The sequence below is a fragment of the Acipenser ruthenus genome, chromosome 43 (genome assembly GCF_902713425.1).
Source record: "Acipenser ruthenus chromosome 43, fAciRut3.2 maternal haplotype, whole genome shotgun sequence".
NCBI classification, from domain to species: Eukaryota; Metazoa; Chordata; class Actinopteri; order Acipenseriformes; family Acipenseridae; genus Acipenser; species Acipenser ruthenus.
In genome coordinates this window covers 3,714,832-3,732,753 of record NC_081231.1, presented here as the reverse complement: position 1 = coordinate 3,732,753, position 17,922 = coordinate 3,714,832, and the positions used below count along the sequence as shown (strand labels likewise).

Below are 17,922 nucleotides of genomic sequence, written 5' to 3'. Positions count from 1 at the left end.
GACGTCACTAAGCTCCACCCGCTGAAATCTGTGCAGATTCAGCACAGCGCAGCTAGGCTGGCTGCGGCTGTGAACCAAAGAGACGATGCAGAGACCACGAGTGAGCTGCAAATCGTAATTGAAAAACTACTGCTGCCCCCTTGTGAGTGGAGGGGAACGACATGTTATCTTTACGCCTTGTCAACGCTGTATTAAATACATGGTAACAGTTTAAAACAAGCGTCTGTTCATATGTAATGCATGATGAATTGCAGACACGGAATTACATAATTAGAATTAGAAATGTATTCATCATGAATCCCTATTTTATCATGCTGATAAATAAATTCATACGATTTCCATTACACGAGAGTAGATGTTAAAACTTCATGCTGATTTGAACTCGGCTCTCGCCAAGATAAGCACCAACTAAGACGTAGCTTTACAGTAAACTAATGTGATCCATATGTGTCTCCCTCCATTTACGTTTCCTTCCATATGATGATGTAGATATCCTTCTGTCTGGTGTTAATGGCTGAAGTGTAATGCTGGCTCCAGGGATCAGCTTATTTTGCCTCCCTGGCGCATCAGCACACACAACGGCTGCGATGCTGGCTCCGGGGATCAACCAAAGTGCGGCCTCCCCAGCGCATCAGCATGACAACCGTCTGGATTGAGCTAAGTAGGGTACATCTCTGGGGTTTTCAAGTGGGCACCTTCCATCCTCAGTGTTTCGTCGACTAGCCCACGACACCTCAAGAGGGCTCGACGGTGATTCTGGCGTCCCAGCATCACCCCCCTCCGTCCCCCACTCAACTCAGCCCAGCTTACTTACCTGTCCCCAGCCAGAATCTTTCCGTCTCAACCACAGCCAGTTGCTGCTCCTCTCTGCTGCTTCAGATAAGTTCTTCACTGTGCGACGCAACTCTTGGCCACTGAATCCGACGTCTCTGAGAAACCGGGTTGTAGAGTGTGCCACAAATCCTCGACAACCCACTTCCACTGGGTAAACCCGAACTCTCCATCCTCGCTGTTCCGCTTCAGTGGCTAGTTGAGCATACCGCAGTTTCTTCCTCTCATACGCCTCATCTACAGCATCCTCCCATGGCACTGTTAACTCTACCAGGTGAACAAGGCGTGCTGATCCAGACCACAAGACAATATCTGGTCGAAGGTTAGTGGTGGCAATCTCAGGTGGAAAAATAAGCCGTTGACCAACATCTGCCAGCATATTCCAGTCTCTAGCAGCTTCCAGTTGTCCTGGGCGAGGATTGGTTTTAACACCTTTTCTTGGTGGTTGCTCTCCTGGGCGGAGGAATGTTGTCTTTTGTGTGTAATGTTTTGATGGAACAGGTGGCAACTTATTGGTCATGTTACGCTTGTCTTCCAATGCTAAGGCCAAACATCGCAGCACCTGGTCATGGCGCCAAGTAAACCGTCCTTGGCTAAGAGCCACCTTACATCCTGTCAAAATGTGCCTTAATGTTGCAGGTGATGAACACAAAGGACATGAGGGATCCTCTCCTACCCAGAGGTTTAGTTTCTGTGGTGATGGGAGAACATCATATGTTGACCTGATGAGGAAACTGATCCTGCTCTGTTCCATTGACCATAGGTCTTGCCAGCCAATCTTGCGTTGTTCCACACTCTCCCATCTCATCCATTCTCCCTGTTTGGCCTGGGAAATGGCCTTTATACACCTCATCCTCTCCTCCTGCTTTTGCACCTCATTGACTACCAGCTTCCTCCTTTGAGCTGGGGCCGCCTTGTGCCATGTAGGAGGAGTTGAACTGAAACCAAGACCCCCTCTTCCATGCTGAACTTGCCCCATGATATCACCAATTCGAAGGGCAGCCTTTGCATCTTCCACAGCTTTCTTTGCCGCCCACTTTCTTCCACTTTTCAACACAGGTGCTGCCTCCCTTACGCATTTATTGCGTGACTCTACTAATGTCATTTCCAGTCTGACCTTGGCGCACTTAAACTCCTCGGTTAGAGCAGAGACTGGTAGCTGCAGTATTCCTTTACCATAAAGTCCCACTCTGCTGAGGCAGCGTGGAACTCCCAACCATTTCCTGATGTATGAACTGATTAAAGCTTCCAGCTTCTCTACTGTTGTCAAAGAAACCTCGTACACAGTCAGTGGCCACAGCAACCTCGGCAGTAGACCAAACTGAAAGCACCAGAGTTTTAGTTTACCTGGTAGAGCGCAGCTGTCTATGCTCTTCAACCCTTCCACTGCTTGTTGTCTAACTTCTCCCACACAAACTGTGTCCTTTAGATCCCCGTCGTACCATCTCCCAAGACTCTTCACTGGCTTCTCAGACACTGTTGGTATTGCCTCACCATTAATGAAGAATGTTTTATCTACTACTTTGCCTTTAATTATAGAGATGCTCCTTGATTTAGTGGGCTTGAATTGCATTCGTGCCCATTCAATGTTATTGGTTAATTTGCCCAATAATCGATTAGTGCAGGCTACTGTTGTAGTCATGGTTGTCATGTCATCCATGTATGCTCGAATTGGTGGTAGTCGCATTCCAGAAGCCAAGCGCTCTCCTCCTACTACCCATTTTGATGCCCTAATGATTACTTCCATTGCCATGGTAAAAGCCAGTGGAGAAATGGTGCATCCTGCCATTATTCCAACCTCTAGGCATTGCCATGTAGTGCTGAATTCTGAAGTTGAAAAACTGAATTGCAAATCTCCAAAATAGGCTTTCACTAAATTTGTTATTGTCATCGGTACACTGAAAAAATCAAATGCTGCCCAAAGTAGTTCATGTGGCACTGAACCATATGCATTAGCCAAATCCAGGAATGTCACATGGAGCTCCTTCCTCTCCTTTTTAGCTGATTGAATTTGTTGCCAGATCACATTGATGTGTTCTAAGCAACCTGGGAAACCTGGAATGCCCGCTTTTTGTATTGAAGTGTCAATGAAGCAGTTCTTTAATAGGTAAGCTGACAATCTCTGAGCAATAATCATGAATTACACACACTCATTTTAAAGTGTTACTCACATAAATACATGAATGAATCAATATAACATATTAATTAATAGTAAATTAACCATAATATACTAATCCATGATAAGTAATGTATACGGTTACATGTATTACATCAAACTGATAATCAGAAACTAACTACAGGATATTTAAACATTACTATGAGGTTATAATGGACTGCACATTAATGCAATTCCCATGTGTGATACATTGTGATAAATTAAATCATTCAATGTAATTACATTTCATTATATACATAAAACAAATAGAATAAGTCATTAATTATGCAACTAGAGTATAAATAGGTGAAGTTGTTGGTAAGTTTCCCAAAGTTTTGGAGAAGCCGTTACTAGTAGCAACGTGATGTCAGACAGAGAGCAGCCAGCTCTGGGATACAAGAGAAATCTCACAATGGAGCAAGGTAAACAGTGGTGTACCACAGGGATCAGTATTAGGTCCTCTGCTATTCCTAATCTACATTAATGATTTAGATTCTGGTATAGTAAGCAAACTTGTTAAATTTGCAGATGACACAAAAATAGGAGGAGTGGCAAACACTGTTGCAGCAGCAAAGGTCATTCAAAATGATCTAGACAGCATTCAGAACTGGGCAGACACATGGCAAATTAAATTTAATAGAGAAAAGTGTAAAGTATTGCATGCGGGCAATAAAAATGTGCATTATAAATATCATATGGGAGATAGTGAAATTGAAGAAGGGAACTATGAAAAAGACCTAGGAGTTTATGTTGACTCAGAAATGTCTTCATCTAGACAATGTGTGGAAGCTGTAAAAAAAGGCCAACAAGATGCTTGGATATATTGTGAAAAGTGTTGAATTTAAATTAAGTAATGTTAAAACTTTACAATGCATTAGTAAGACCTCACCTAGAATATTGTGTTCAGCTCTGGTCATCTCGTTACAAAAAGGATATTGCTGCTCTAGAAAGAGTGCAAAATAGAGCGACCAGAATTATCCCGGGTTTAAAAGGCATGTTGTATGCAGACAGGCTAAAATAATTGAATCTATTCAGTCTTGGACAAAGAAGACTAAGCGGTGATCTGATTCAAACATTCAAAATCGTAGAAATAATAACACATATGTGTTAAAGTGTGGTGTCTCTAAACAAATCCAAGTGAATCTTGCAAAAAAATACACTCGTTTTTAAAAGAGAAAGCTTTAAATAGGAAATAAAGGAGACTTTACATTATAGCGGTAGGAGAAAAGTCTCCACCAGAACTCTTTGGATTCCCATGATGCACCGCATCGGCGGGGACGGAGAAAATGGCGAGTTGACTATCTTGTGTATACAGAAGATCTTTGCTGACACTGAGACTGTCCATCTGTTGGGTGACTTTGTGCCACATTCCCGCTTTGAAAATTCCTCCTACAAATTTTACCAACATGCAGCCACTCCTTCGCTTCTATCAGCAATGCAAGGTGAGGGATCCTCTCCTACTTAGAGGTTTAGGTTCTGTGGTGATGGGAGAACATCATATGTTGACCTGGTAAGGAAACTGATCCTGCTCTGTTCTATTGTCCATAGGTCTTGCCAGCCAATCTTGCGTTGTTCCACACTCTCCCATCTCATCCATTCTCCCTGCTTGGCCGGGGAAATGCCTTGTGCCATGTAGGAGGAGCTGAACTGAGACCCACTCTTCCATGCTGAACTTGCCCCATGATATCACCAATTCAAAGGGCAGCCTTTGCCTCTTCCACAGCTTTCTTTGCTGTCCACTTCCAGTTTTCAACACAGGTGCTGCCTCCCTTACGCATTTGTCGCGTGACTATACTAATGTCATTTCCAGTCGGACCTTGGCGCACTTAAACTCCTCGGTTAGAGCAGAGACTGGTAGCTGCTGTATTCCTTTACCATAAAGTCCCACTCTGCTGAGGCAGCGTGGAACTCCCAACCATTTTCTGATGTATGAACTGATTAAAGCTTCCAGTTTCTCTACTGTTGTCAGAGAAACCTCGTACACAGTCAGTGGCCACAGCAGCCTCGGCAGTAGACTAAACTGAAAGCACCAGTTTCAGTTTGGCTGGTAAAGCCTTGCTGTCTATGCTCTTCAACCCTTACTCTGCTTGTTGTCTAACTTCTCCCACACGAACTGTGTCCTTTAGATCCCCGTTGAACCATCTCCCAAGATTTTTCACTGGCTTCTAAGACACTGTTGGTATTGCCTCACCATTAACCCTTTGCGGTCCTATGTCGGACCTGGTCCGATATCGCAATTTTCCCTTTCTGGTCCAATGACATCATCAAAAAGATGCAAAAAACAAGTCTCTAGTCGTTTTTTCTCCGGAAAAAGCAGAGAAAACCATTCAATGGCCGAGTGAGACCGATAGAAGCTGAGAAGCTGAAAAAAGGGGGCATATCTCATGAATACTGATAGACCCGACACCACATAGATAACACGGACATAAACAAACAAGATAGCTTCCGCATCCAGAGCTCAGAGAATATCATATACATTTGCAGAGCTTTTTGAGATGTTATAGTAATAAAATAATGACTTGGATCGCATTATTGAGGAGTTTGGTGATAAAACGAGTGATCAGAAGATGATTTATCAGTATGTTCTATTATTACGAGTTATTTGTCCTGTTGATATGCAGTTTAAACCTGTTTTACTGTGAAAAAAATACTTTTAAAACAGCACGTCTAAAATAAACTGCGCGTATGAAAATAAATTGGCGCTGAATAAATGGACCGCAAAGAATTAATGTAGAAAATGTTATCTACTACTTTACCTTTAATTATAGAGATGCTCCTTGATTTAGTGGGCTTGAATTGCATTCGTGCCCATTCAAAGTTATTGGTTAATTTGCCCAATAACCGATTAGTGCAGGCTACTGTTGTAGTCAACAGTATGATTGTCATGTCATCCATGTATGCCAAGCACTCTCCTCCTACTACCTATTTTGATGCCCTAATAATTACTTCCAGTGCCATGGTAAAAGCCAGTGGAGAAATGGTGCATCCTGCCATTATTCCAACTTCTAGGCATTGCCGTGTAGTGCTGAATTCTGAAGTTGAAAAACTAAATTGCAATCTCAAGTAGGCTTTCACTAAATTTGTTACTGTCATCAGTACACTGAAAAAATCAAATGCTGCCCAAAGAAGTTCATGTGGCACTGAATCGTATGCATTAGCCAAATCCAGGAATGTCACATGGAGCTCTTTCCTCTCCTTTTTAGCTGATTGAATTTGTTGCCAGATCACATTGATGTGTTCTAAGCATCCTGGGAAACCTGGAATGCCCGCTTTTTGTATTGAAGTGTCAATGAAGCAGTTCTTTAATAGGTAAGTTGACAATCTCTGAGCAACAAGCTGAAGAAAATCTTGCCTTCTACGTTTAATAGGGAAATATGGTGAAACTGACTGATGCTTGTAGAATCTTTTTCTTTAGGTATAAAGACTCCACCTGCTCGGCGACATGCTCTTGGTACAACCTGTTTTTCCCATGCCACTTTCATCAATTTCCACAGGATTCGTAGAACTCCTGAAGCACTCTTGTACACTCTGTACGGAACTCCATTAGGCCCTGGAGATGATGAAGCCCTTGCTTTTTTCACCGCTTGCTCTACTTCTTTCCACTTAGGTGCACAGTCCTCCATTTGGTATTCTGGTGGATTGATAGGTGGGATATCTGAAGGAATTGACATAGGCTCCTGCATTTTTAAATCAGTATGTGTTTCCTCCAAATATCTCTCCAGCTCGAACTTAGATGCTTTTAGCGTGCCATTCTTCTCACTGGTGAATAACTTCTTTACAAATTTGAATGGGTCTTTATAAAAGCTGGTTCTCGCACGCTCCTTATTTTTATAGCGTTTCCGTAGGCGCTCAGCTCTGCAATGTTGCAAGTTTATCGTTTATGACCCTTTGTAAAAGATTGAGTCCCTCCTTCTGACTTTGTTCTGCTCTTCTCCATTGCTTCCTCAGTTGTCTCCTTACTCTAACTAAGCGTTCAATCTCCTGCTGCCGTCTAGACTTTCCAGGAATAGTTTGTACTTTTTCCTTCCTTTTTTCAACTCCAAACCTCTCACTTCCATATGCATAGATGATGTCCCAAAATTTATCCAGCTTCTTTTCAACTGTTCCACTTAACCTTTCCAACGCAAAGCAGAGATCTGTGTTTACTGTGTCCCATGCAGTTTTCTCACAAGCTCTTGGCCATTTAACTCCAGGCTTGTGCCCGTTGAGGTTCTTTTCACAAACCTGAGGTTCACAGACACAAACCTGGAGTTCCATGTCTTTGCTAACTTCAGATCTTGAACTAGTCTTTTGTGAAGTACTCTCCATACTCATATCCATTTCCGTGTCCAACTTTGAGTCATCTTCCTCTTTTCTCTTTAATTTCTTAGAAGCCTTGGGCGGGTGTCTCCAGCATCCTGTAAACACAGAGCTGGATACTGCCTACAAGGGTAGCTAACCCTTGCCAGCCTCACTGGGGTCTCTTTCTACCTCTCAGATGTCTCTCCAGGCTGTCCCAAGGTCTTCATTTATGTCCTTATCCAGAGTGAAGTTATCACAGTAGAAAGTATCACATTATAAAATATCACATTACAGAATATCACAATACAGATAAGATCGAATTCGACTAAGAGCAGTTAAACCTGATAGCAACTATTTGCTTATGAGTCCAGTAAGAACACGTAGTCAGCATGATAAATGCATGAGAATGATTTCAAATAAGAGCAATTACAGAAAACGTTATTATTTATACACAGTACTCTCCTGGGTATCCTGTAAATATATTTTTTGCTATATTTTAAAAATGTATCTGAAATGCCTATTTTTGTACAGGGGTTAAGGTTAAACCGAGTCATTTCAAAGGGCAACTGAGCTGTGTTCAGATTTTTAAAAAAAATTAAAAAATGGGGGGTATTAATAGAACCAACAGTTCTACTAAATGGCCACACGATGGCAGCATTGGATAAGGAATAGCGAGAGCTGCGTTCTGCCCGTCTCCATGAAGTCCAGGTTTACAGCATAGGAAGACCCGCAACCCGACACCTCCCCATGTGAGTTTAATTATTTATTCTTAAAACCAATACTATTTTAATCCACAACAGTGACTGATAAAACAGCCTTTGTACAACAATTGTCCTGCGGTCTCCAGGTAAGGGAGCTGTGTGGGTGATGGAGTGCGCTGCAGAGCAGATTTCCACTTGATCACACAAGGGAATATAAAGAATGCCATGTTCAGAGCTGACTCTGCGATTTAGTGTGTGGATATATTGAAACCAGTGAAGTTGTTTAAAACAAAAAAAGTAAAGAAAATGTACGTTATCTCTATCTCGCTGTTTGACAAACAAGTCAAAAATAAAAGCCTCTGTGATGCTTATTTCCCTACAAGCCCTTGTCTTTAACCACACAGACTCTTATAGAGGTTTGCAACCACACATCACTTTGCGTGTATGTGGTTGTTCTTTGATCTCATGCAGTGTTATAGGAGTGTGCAGAGCTGACTGCTAGTCTTTGATGGTTGATTCTTGTGTGTGCAGAGCTGCTAGTCTGTGATGATTGATTCTAGTGTGTGCAGAGCTGTTAGTCTGTGATGATTGATTCTAGTGTGTGTGCAAAGCTGCTAGTCTTTGATGGATGATTCTAGTGTGTGCACAGCTGCTAGTCTTTGATGGTTGATTCTAGTGTGTGCAGAGCTGCTAGTCTGTGATGGTTGATTCTAGTGTGTGCAGAGCTGCTAGTCTGTGATGGTTGATTCTAGTGTGTGCAGAGCTGACTGCTAGTCTTTGATGGTTGATTCTAGTGTGTGCAGAGCTGCTAGTCTGTGATGGTTGATTCTAGTGTGTGCACAGCTGCTAGTCTTTGATGGTTGATTCTAGTGTGTGCAGAGCTGCTAGTCTTTGATGGTTGATTCTAGTGTGTGCAGAGTCTGACTGCTAGTCTTTGATGGTTGATTCTAGTGTGTGCAGAGCTGCTAGTCTGATGGTTGATTCTAGTGTGTGCACAGCTGCTAGTCTTTGATGGTTGATTCTAGTGTGTGCAGAGCTGCTAGTCTGTGATGGTTGATTCTAGTGTGTGCAGAGCTGCTAGTCTGTGATGGTTGATTCTAGTGTGTGCAGAGCTGACTGCTAGTCTTTGATGGTTGATTCTAGTGTGTGCAGAGCTGCTAGTCTGTGATGGTTGATTCTAGTGTGTGCACAGCTGCTAGTCTTTGATGGTTGATTCTAGTGTGTGCAGAGCTGCTAGTCTTTGATGGTTGATTCTAGTGTGTGCAGAGTCTGACTGCTAGTCTTTGATGGTTGATTCTAGTGTGTGCAGAGCTGCTAGTCTTTAATGGTTGATTCTAGTGTGTGCAGAGCTGCTAGTCTGTGATGGTTGATTCTAGTGTGTGCAGAGCTGCTAGTCTGTGATGGTTGATTCTAGTGTGTGCAGAGCTGCTAGTCTGATGGTTGATTCTAGTGTGTGCACAGCTGCTAGTCTTTAATGGTTGATTCTAGTGTGTGCAGAGCTGCTAGTCTTTGATGGTTGATTCTAGTGTGTGCAGAGCTGCTAGTCTGTGATGGTTGATTCTAGTGTGTGCAGAGCTGCTAGTCTGTGATGGTTGATTCTAGTGTGTGCAGAGCTGCTAGTCTGATGGTTGATTCTAGTGTGTGCACAGCTGCTAGTCTTTAATGGTTGATTCTAGTGTGTGCAGAGCTGCTAGTCTTTGATGGTTGATTCTAGTGTGTGCAGAGCTGCTAGTCTGTGATGGTTGATTCTAGTGTGTGCAGAGCTGCTAGTCTGTGATGGTTGATTCTAGTGTGTGCACAGCTGCTAGTCTTTGATGGTTGATTCTAGTGTGTGCAGAGCTGCTAGTCTGTGATGGTTGATTCTAGTGTGTGCAGAGCTGACTGCTAGTCTTTGATGGTTGATTCTAGTGTGTGCAGAGCTGCTAGTCTTTGATGGTTGATTCTAGTGTGTGCAGAGCTGACTGCTAGTCTTTGATGGTTGATTCTAGTGTGTGCAGAGCTGCTAGTCTGATGGTTGATTCTAGTGTGTGCACAGCTGCTAGTCTTTGATGGTTGATTCTAGTGTGTGCAGAGCTGCTAGTCTGTGATGGTTGATTCTAGTGTGTGCAGAGCTGCTGGTCTGTGATGGTTGATTCTAGTGTGTGCAGAGCTGCTAGTCTTTGATGGTTGATTCTAGTGTGTGCAGAGCTGCTAGCTGATATTCTTAGTTTTAGTTTATTTTAAACAATTCACTTCTGTATCGTATACTGTTCTCACTGACAATGGTACAATAATGCCATATATAGCTCAAATTACATTTAAAAAAATATCATATTTTATTGGCAGCTTTGTTTAATGTGTTGGGTTCATATCACACTTATAAGTGTGTAGAAAAAAATCTTGGCATTTATTTCCAATGTGTCCCTTCTAAGCAGAATGACCCTGTAACTCTGTCCTAAATCCTCACAGCATGATGAGTGAGATTAATTTCCAATTCAGGGGCAGGAGTGGCGCTGAATCCCAGGGCTCTCCAGTTCATTCTGAAAGAATGGGTCTGTCTCCTTCAGTTTGACACACTTCCCTTCTCAGTGTCTCTGGATTCTGACTGGCTCTCACTCCTGGGGAACCCCTTCATTTACAGCAGGGTGAGAGAGAGAGAGACAAGGAATCAGACAGCTCCCCACACACACAAACAAGCAGGGTGTAGAGGTAAGGGACTGGGAGGGAGGGAGGCTGACTCCAGTGTGAATTCGCTGGTGTATTTTTAAGCTTAATAACCGACCAAGACCCTTTCCACATTCATTACAGTGATATGGCTTCTCTCCAGTGTGAATTCGCTGGTGTCTTTTTAGGCTTCCAAACTGACTGAAGCTCTTCCCACATTGAGTACAGTGATATGGCTTCTCTCCACTGTGAATTCTCTGGTGTATTTTTAGATCTCCTAACCGACTGAAGCTCTTCCTACATTCAGTACAGTGATATGGCTTCTCTCCACTGTGAATTCTCTGGTGTCTTTCTAGGTTTCCTAACTTACTGAAGCTCTTTCCACATTCAGTACATTGATGTGATATCTTTGGCCGGGATATGTTTTCTGAATCCTTAAACAACAAGTCAATAGACTCCTCTTTAATGTGGACAGGCTCCAGTTCAGTTTCTTCTTTAATGTGGACAGGATCCAGTTCAGTCTCTTCTTCTTTAATGTGGACAGACTCCAGTTCAGTCTCTTCTTCTTTAATGTGGACAGGATCCAATTCAGTCTCTTGAATGTGGACAGGATCCAGTTCAGTCTCTTCTTTAATGTGGACAGACTCCAGTTCAGTCTCTTCTTCTTTAATGTGGACAGGATCCAATTCAGTCTCTTGAATGTGGACAGGATCCAGTTCAGTCTCCTCTTCTTTAATGTGAACAGGCTCCAGTTCAGTCTCCTCTTCTTTAATGTGAACAGGCTCCAGTTCAGGCATCTCCTGTTTAATGCAGACAGGTACCAATTCCTGAACCTCCTCCTGTTTAATGTAAACAGATTCCATCTTTATTCCTTGGCCTTCCTGAAATAAGAAAATGAAATGAAATGAAGTATTATGATCTGTTCTCTTTTGTTGTGTTTACACTTACAACTCAGTCCTGAACTGGCTAGGTTCGATCAGATTCAAAGATTCTTATCATTTGAACCCCCATTTACACTTGAGCACAGCCCTAGGCTGGCTTTGGCCCAGTATGCGCGCACTTAGCCCTTGAATTGTAGTGCATGCCCAATGACGTCATATCGACCACCCCCTTGTGTGAAGACATTTCCCCTCCCAAAACACAGAGGCGGAAGTGTTTAAATCAACTTGTGTGTTTCTACTTCAAGGCAGGGCTGTCAGTTAAGCCCCAAAATAGCAATCTATTAATTGGGCACATAAAATATAATCGTTTGAATAAATATCGATGATTGTACCGCTATGACAGAGATCGAATGATTCTTAGTGTTAGATCACCCTCCCGACCTGAGAGGGTGCAGTGTAAAAGGAACAGAGTACCCTGGACTGGATGGCCCGACAATTCATTCCCAGGGTTAGGTGGAAGTCGGCCATCTAGAAAGGGGACAAAGCTACGGTGCACTAAATCATTGACCCGGACGGGAAACGATGTGGCATCCACGGATTGAAGGAGCGGCTGCAATCGTTTACCAAGGGGTCATGTGCGACGGTACAAATAGGGGACGAAGCGACATAATCTGTTCCTTCGTTTTTGTTAAAGCACTGAAGCCGGAAGGACCGGTATTATTGTATCGCAAGCGTTTTGTTTGTTTGTTTAATTGTTACTTCTTGTTATTAGATGGCTAACACGTTCCGGAGCGGTCACCAGAGGCCAGCACGTACCTGGGACATCACTGCACCAGAGCATGATAAATTGTATATTCACCACGAGCACTACTGCACTCACTGAGGACTGGTGATCGTGTATGAGTATTGTGTGTGTATGTGTGAAAGAGATCGAATGATTCTTGGTGTTAGATCTCCCTCCCGATCTGTGAGGACACTGGGTAAAAGGAACAGAGTACCCTTAACTAAATGGCATGACAATTTATTCCTTAAGGTAGGTGGAAGTTGGTCATTTAGGAAGGAAGCGGAGCTACAGTACCCAAACTTAATGACCTCCATGGTAAACGGTGTGGCTTCTGAGGATTGGTGGACCGGATGTGCTCATTAACCTAGGAGTCATGAGCGAGGGTATAAATTCCTAACGCAATTTATCAAGGCACCGACTAGAGGGGAAGCATGCCTTGATTTAGTCTTTTCAAATAACGAAGACAGAATAACTAAAACAGAGGTCAGAGAGCCATTGGCAAACTCAAACCACAACATGGTCTCACTTGAAGTGTTTTTTAAAACCCCAAAAGTAATGACTAAAGCTAAGGTTTAAAATTTTAGAAAATCAAACTATGAAGGTATGAAACAGAGACTAACAGAAGGTATGAAACAGAGACTAACAGAAGGTATGAAACAAGAGACTAACAGAAGTAGATTGGTGTAAAATAGAGAAAACATCCACAGAAAAAGTACTTGAGACACAAAACAATTACATCCCAAAAGTAGACAAATCTAAATCTAAAACAAAATGGCCAAAATGGTTTAATAAGAACATAAGAAAGTTTACAAACGAGAGGAGGCCATTCAGCCCATCTTGCTCGTTTAGTTGTTAGTAGCTTATCGATCCCAGAATCTCATCAAGCAGCTTCTTGAAGGATCACAGGGTGTCAGCTTCAACAACGTTACTGGGGAGTTGGTTCCAGACCCTCACAATTCTCTGTGTAAAAAAGTGCCTCCTATTTTCTGTTCTGAGTGCCCCTTTATCTAATCTCCATTTGTGACCCCTGGTCCATGTTTCTTTTTTCAGGTCAAAGAAGTCCCCCGGGTTGACATTGTCTATACCTTTTAGGATTTTGAATGTTTGAATCAGATCGCCGTGTAGTCTTCTTTGTTCAGGACTGAATGATTCAATTCTTTTAGCCTGTCTGCATACGACATGCCTTTTAAACCCGGGATAATTCTGGTTGCTCTTCTTTGCACTCTTTCTAGAGCAGCAATATCCTTTTTGTAACGAGGTGACCAGAACTGAACACAATATTCTAGGTGAGGTCTTACTAATGCATTGTAGAGTTTTAACATTACTTCTCTTGATTTAAATTCAACACTTCTCACAATATATCCGAGTATCTTGTTGGCCTTTTTTTATAGCTTCCCCACATTGTCTAGATGAAGACATTTCTGAGTCAACATAAACTCCTAGGTCTTTTTCATAGTTCCCTTCTTCAATTTCACTATCTCCCATATGATATTTATAATGCACATTTTTATTGACTGCATGCAATACTTTACACTTTTCTCTATTAAATGTCATTTGCCATGTGTCTGCCCAGTTCTGAATGTTGTCTAGATCATTTTGAATGACCTTTGCTACTGCAACAGTGTTTGCCACTCCTCCTATTTTTGTGTCGTCTGGAAATTTAACGAGTTTGCTTACTATACCAGAATCTAAACCATTAATGTAGATTAGGAATAGCAGAGGACCTAATACTGATCCCTGTGGTACACCACTGGTTACCTCGCTCCATTTTGAGGTTTCTCCTCTAATCAGTACTTTCTGTTTTCTACATGTTAACCACTCTCTAATCCATGTGTATGCATTTCCTTGAATCCCTACTGCGTTCAATTAAAGATCAATTAAAAAAAATATTCAGCAAAAAAGGCACTTTTCAGAGTGTTTAAAAGGGACCGAAAACAAAGTACTTGGAACTGCAAACACAAGTCAAAAAGTAAGTTAGAAAGGCCAAGAGTGAGACAGAAACCAATATTGCTATGGGGGCTAAAACCAATTCCAAAATGTTTTTCCAATATTATAACAGCAAGAGAACATTCAAAGAAGAAGTTAAATGTCTAAGAGACACAAATGGCAAAATCATAGATGAAGAAAAAAAATAGCAAATATATTAAATGATTACTTTTCACAGGTTTTTACAAAGGAGGACACGGACAACATGCCCCACATGTCGACCTGTTCCTATCCAATTTTAAATAACTTTAGCATAACAGAGGCAGAAGTGTTAAAGGGACTAGGAGCTCTTAAAATAAAATGTGTGGTACAATCATCTATATTTACTAGAATGATTATATTTTGTGTGCCCAATTAATCGATTGCTATTTTGACAGCCCTAATAAGACATGTGATTTCTTTGCAATCTCATCAAGCTTACTACCAGTCACGTCCAGAACGCTAATCTGGGCACTTACTAGAAAGGGTCAAGATTGTTATTCCATAACATACATTTTAAAAAGTTCAAATCAAAATGTGACAATAACAAATGTGTGACTAAAACATTTATCCTACCATTGATACCTAAAATGTATGGAAGTTGGATTTCCGAAAATGCTGCGGGTTTTTATTTTTTTACAGTAACTTTAAATGGCTGTAAAGGCACAAACAGAACAATAATAATACAGCATGCATAAATATACACCCTTTAGTAAAAATAGAGGACGATGTTTTTGATAAATGCAGCTTTTTTTTCATGGCCATGGCACTTTTATGGAATTGCCCTTATACTATTTTTACTTATTAAACACAAGGTTAACTGTTTAGAATGTTACTGCCATTACTGATCTGAGGCACCTCTGTGTGCAGAGCATTAACTTGCATAGTATTGATTTGAGGCACCTCTGTGTGCAAAGCAATAACTTGCACAGTATTGATTTGAGGCACCACTGTGTGCAGAGCAATAACTTGCACAGTATTGATTTGAGGCACCTCTGTGTGCAAAGCAATAACTTGCATAGTATTGATTTGAGGCACCTCTGTGTGCAGAGCAATAACTTGCACAGTATTGTTGATTTAAGAAACAGTCGCAAATGAGTCATGGAAAAGATCTCCTGAAAAATGAATTGAAAGCAAGTGAACAGCCCTTTTTAATCTCAATAACTGAGATTGACTGCATTGTAACGCACATTCTTGTGCTAAACGTGTAGCCTTTCAGATACGTTTCTTTCTGTAATATTAAGCAAAAATGTCATAACAAACAAAGCATTGCACACAACTACAATCCTGCCAAATAACACATTAACTGTTCTGACACACTCAGTTACAATTAGACAATGCAAGGAGAGTATGAAGCTGATTTAAAAGTGGAATGAAAAAAGAAAGAGACGCTCACTTCAGGTATTGTCAGTGGGATCTACAGCACGGCTCCAGCGGTCTAGTCACTCCCTCTGACCGACTTGTCAGTAAATGTGTCCTTTCTCCTCTTCAGATGAGAGCCGTTAGCAGCCACTCCAAATCTGAAAATGTGTTGAAATTAGTTAGTTTAGTTCAAGGAGAACAGGGATTTAAATATATATAATTCATATATTATTTGCTTCTGTTAATTTACACAGTATACAGTACTATGAGATTACAAACAGTTCTGGTCACCTCGTTACAAAAAGGATATTGCTGCTTTAGAAAGAGTGCAAAGAAGAGCAACCAGAATTATCCCGGGTTTAAAAGGCATGTCGTATGCAGACAGGCTAAAAGAATTGAATCTATTCAGTCTTGAACAAAGAAGACTGAATATTCTAAAAGATATTTATGATGTCGACCCAGGGGACTTTTTTGACTTGAAAAAAGAGACAAGGACCAGGGGTCACAAATGGAGATTAGATAAAGGAGCATTCAGAACAGAAAATAGGGGCACTTTTTTACACAGAGAATTGTGGGTCTGGAACCAACTCCCCAGTAATGTTGTTGAAGCTGACACCCTGGGATCCTTCAAGAAGCTGCTTGATGAGATTCTGGGATCAATAAGCTATTAACAACAAAACAAGCAAGATGGGCCGAATGGCCTCCTCTCGTTTGTAAACTTTATGTTCTTATTACAAGAATACAGTTTACAGTGGAAGAAGCCGTTCAAGGGGAGGGGACAATTTCATCCCCCAGGTTACCAAGGAAGTGCAACACTATCTGAAAGCAAGGCTTGTAAACTGATATTTATTTTAACCTCGTGTGGTACCAGATATCCTGTATCAAAACACAAATACATGGTTACTATGAAAACGTGTTTCTTTCATGCAGCAATATTAAAAACACTGTGTGATGTTCCACAGCCCGAGTTTGGAATCCCTCAGTGTTTTAAATGATACCAGCAGAATAAAACGAGTAAAAGCAACAATGATACACTTCATTGAAAGTATATTTTAAATTATTTGAAACACATTAAGCAGCACAGAAAGCCAGTTTATCATGCGTGTTCAAGTAAGTGTAAAGCAATGCGATAACTTTTTGGAATATGAATAATCAATCAAGCTTTATTTTATATTGCACCTTTCATAGTGGACCACCATCACAAAGCGCTTTACAAGATGCAGTAACAACAAGAAATTTCATAATACATTAAATACAGTGGAAAGTGCATAATACATGATAGTAGCATAATACATGAAATAGTAGCAGCAACACAGCAGCTAATAGCAGATATCAGGGTTAAAGAGCATGGAAAGCAAGAGAGAACAGGTGGGTCTTGAGAGTTGATTTAAAGCGAGCGACGGGGGGAGCATCACGCACCAAAGCTGGGAGAGAGTTCCAGAGAGTCGGAGCCATGAAGCTAAACAAGCATTCTCCAAGTGTGGTGCGCTTTTGCTTGGGGATAACAAGCAGGCCAGAGTCGGAGGACCTCAGCTTGCGGGAAGCGACATAGCGGGTCAGCAGGTTGAGGAGCTACTTAGGACCTGTGTGATGAAGGGCATTGTAGGTGAGCAGGAGAGTTTTGAAAATAATCCTGAACTTTACAGGTAGCCAGTGCAGCTGGGCAAGACGGGGGGGTGATGTGATCATGTTATTTGATAATAAACATATTTTATCTCGTTTTTAAAAATTTGCAATCTCGGCTTCTGAATTCCGATTCCCGATTGCTAGGCTCTAACTTCCACGCTGTCTCAGGAATAGAAAAAAAACACCGACGACAAAAAATAGCGAGACCGCCGAAGACAACACAGCTAAATGCTTCTGTCAGCACTGTGCCCGTGGCACGCAGACTGCAACTGGGGGATGTGAATAAAAACAAACGCGCTGCCACAGCCACGCCGCTTCAGAAATACAACACACACATAAAAACAATGCGCTCCTACCCACAACAACCCGGCCCTTTCAAAGTAGTACAATATAACAGCTTTCTGTAGTTTTAAAACATATTTTACAACTAAAGAGAGACTCGCTTACCTCCCTCAGTGTCTGAACGGGTCTGCCTTCCACAGAACGGAGGAGGGGCTGCGATTGTTTTGGCAATTCGTCTAAAATGGACCGCAAAGGGAATTGTGATAATGGGGATCATTTAATTAAATTACAATATTTTCAAATTTAACGTCAGAAGTAAGCTGTTTGTAGCGCATATAGTCTTTCCAGTAATACTATTTAAATTCAGTACTCCCCCATCCCCCTTTCCCTATGCCGGAGTTGGTATAGCCC

The 17,922-nt window shown here is 41.6% G+C and overlaps 1 protein-coding gene across 3 annotated transcripts; it reads right to left on the bottom strand.

The window, feature by feature from the left end:
* Positions 1–10,259: 10,259 nt before the first annotated feature.
* Positions 10,260–17,922, bottom strand: LOC117968622 (zinc finger protein 583-like). 3 transcript variants are annotated; one of them, XM_059012047.1, is made up of 3 exons: positions 17,677–17,922; positions 15,638–15,761; positions 10,260–11,488 (listed from the first exon to the last, which is right to left on the bottom strand). In XM_059012047.1, the coding sequence occupies exon 3, from the start codon at positions 11,472–11,474 to the stop codon at positions 10,560–10,562; it is 915 nt and encodes a 304-aa protein (XP_058868030.1). In that variant the 5' UTR covers positions 11,475–11,488; positions 15,638–15,761; positions 17,677–17,922; the 3' UTR covers positions 10,260–10,559. The 3 variants fall into 3 exon arrangements, with proteins under 3 accessions (XP_058868030.1, XP_058868027.1, XP_058868028.1); XM_059012044.1 differs by having other exon boundaries at positions 10,260–11,492; positions 17,677–17,920; XM_059012045.1 differs by lacking the exon at positions 17,677–17,922 and adding an exon at positions 17,586–17,611 and having other exon boundaries at positions 10,260–11,492.

Bases quoted from the DNA above. Each gene is read 5' to 3' on its own strand.
- LOC117968622 (XM_059012047.1), bottom strand. From the start codon at position 11,474: ATGGAATCTGTTTACATTAAACAGGAGGAGGTTCAGGAATTGGTACCT.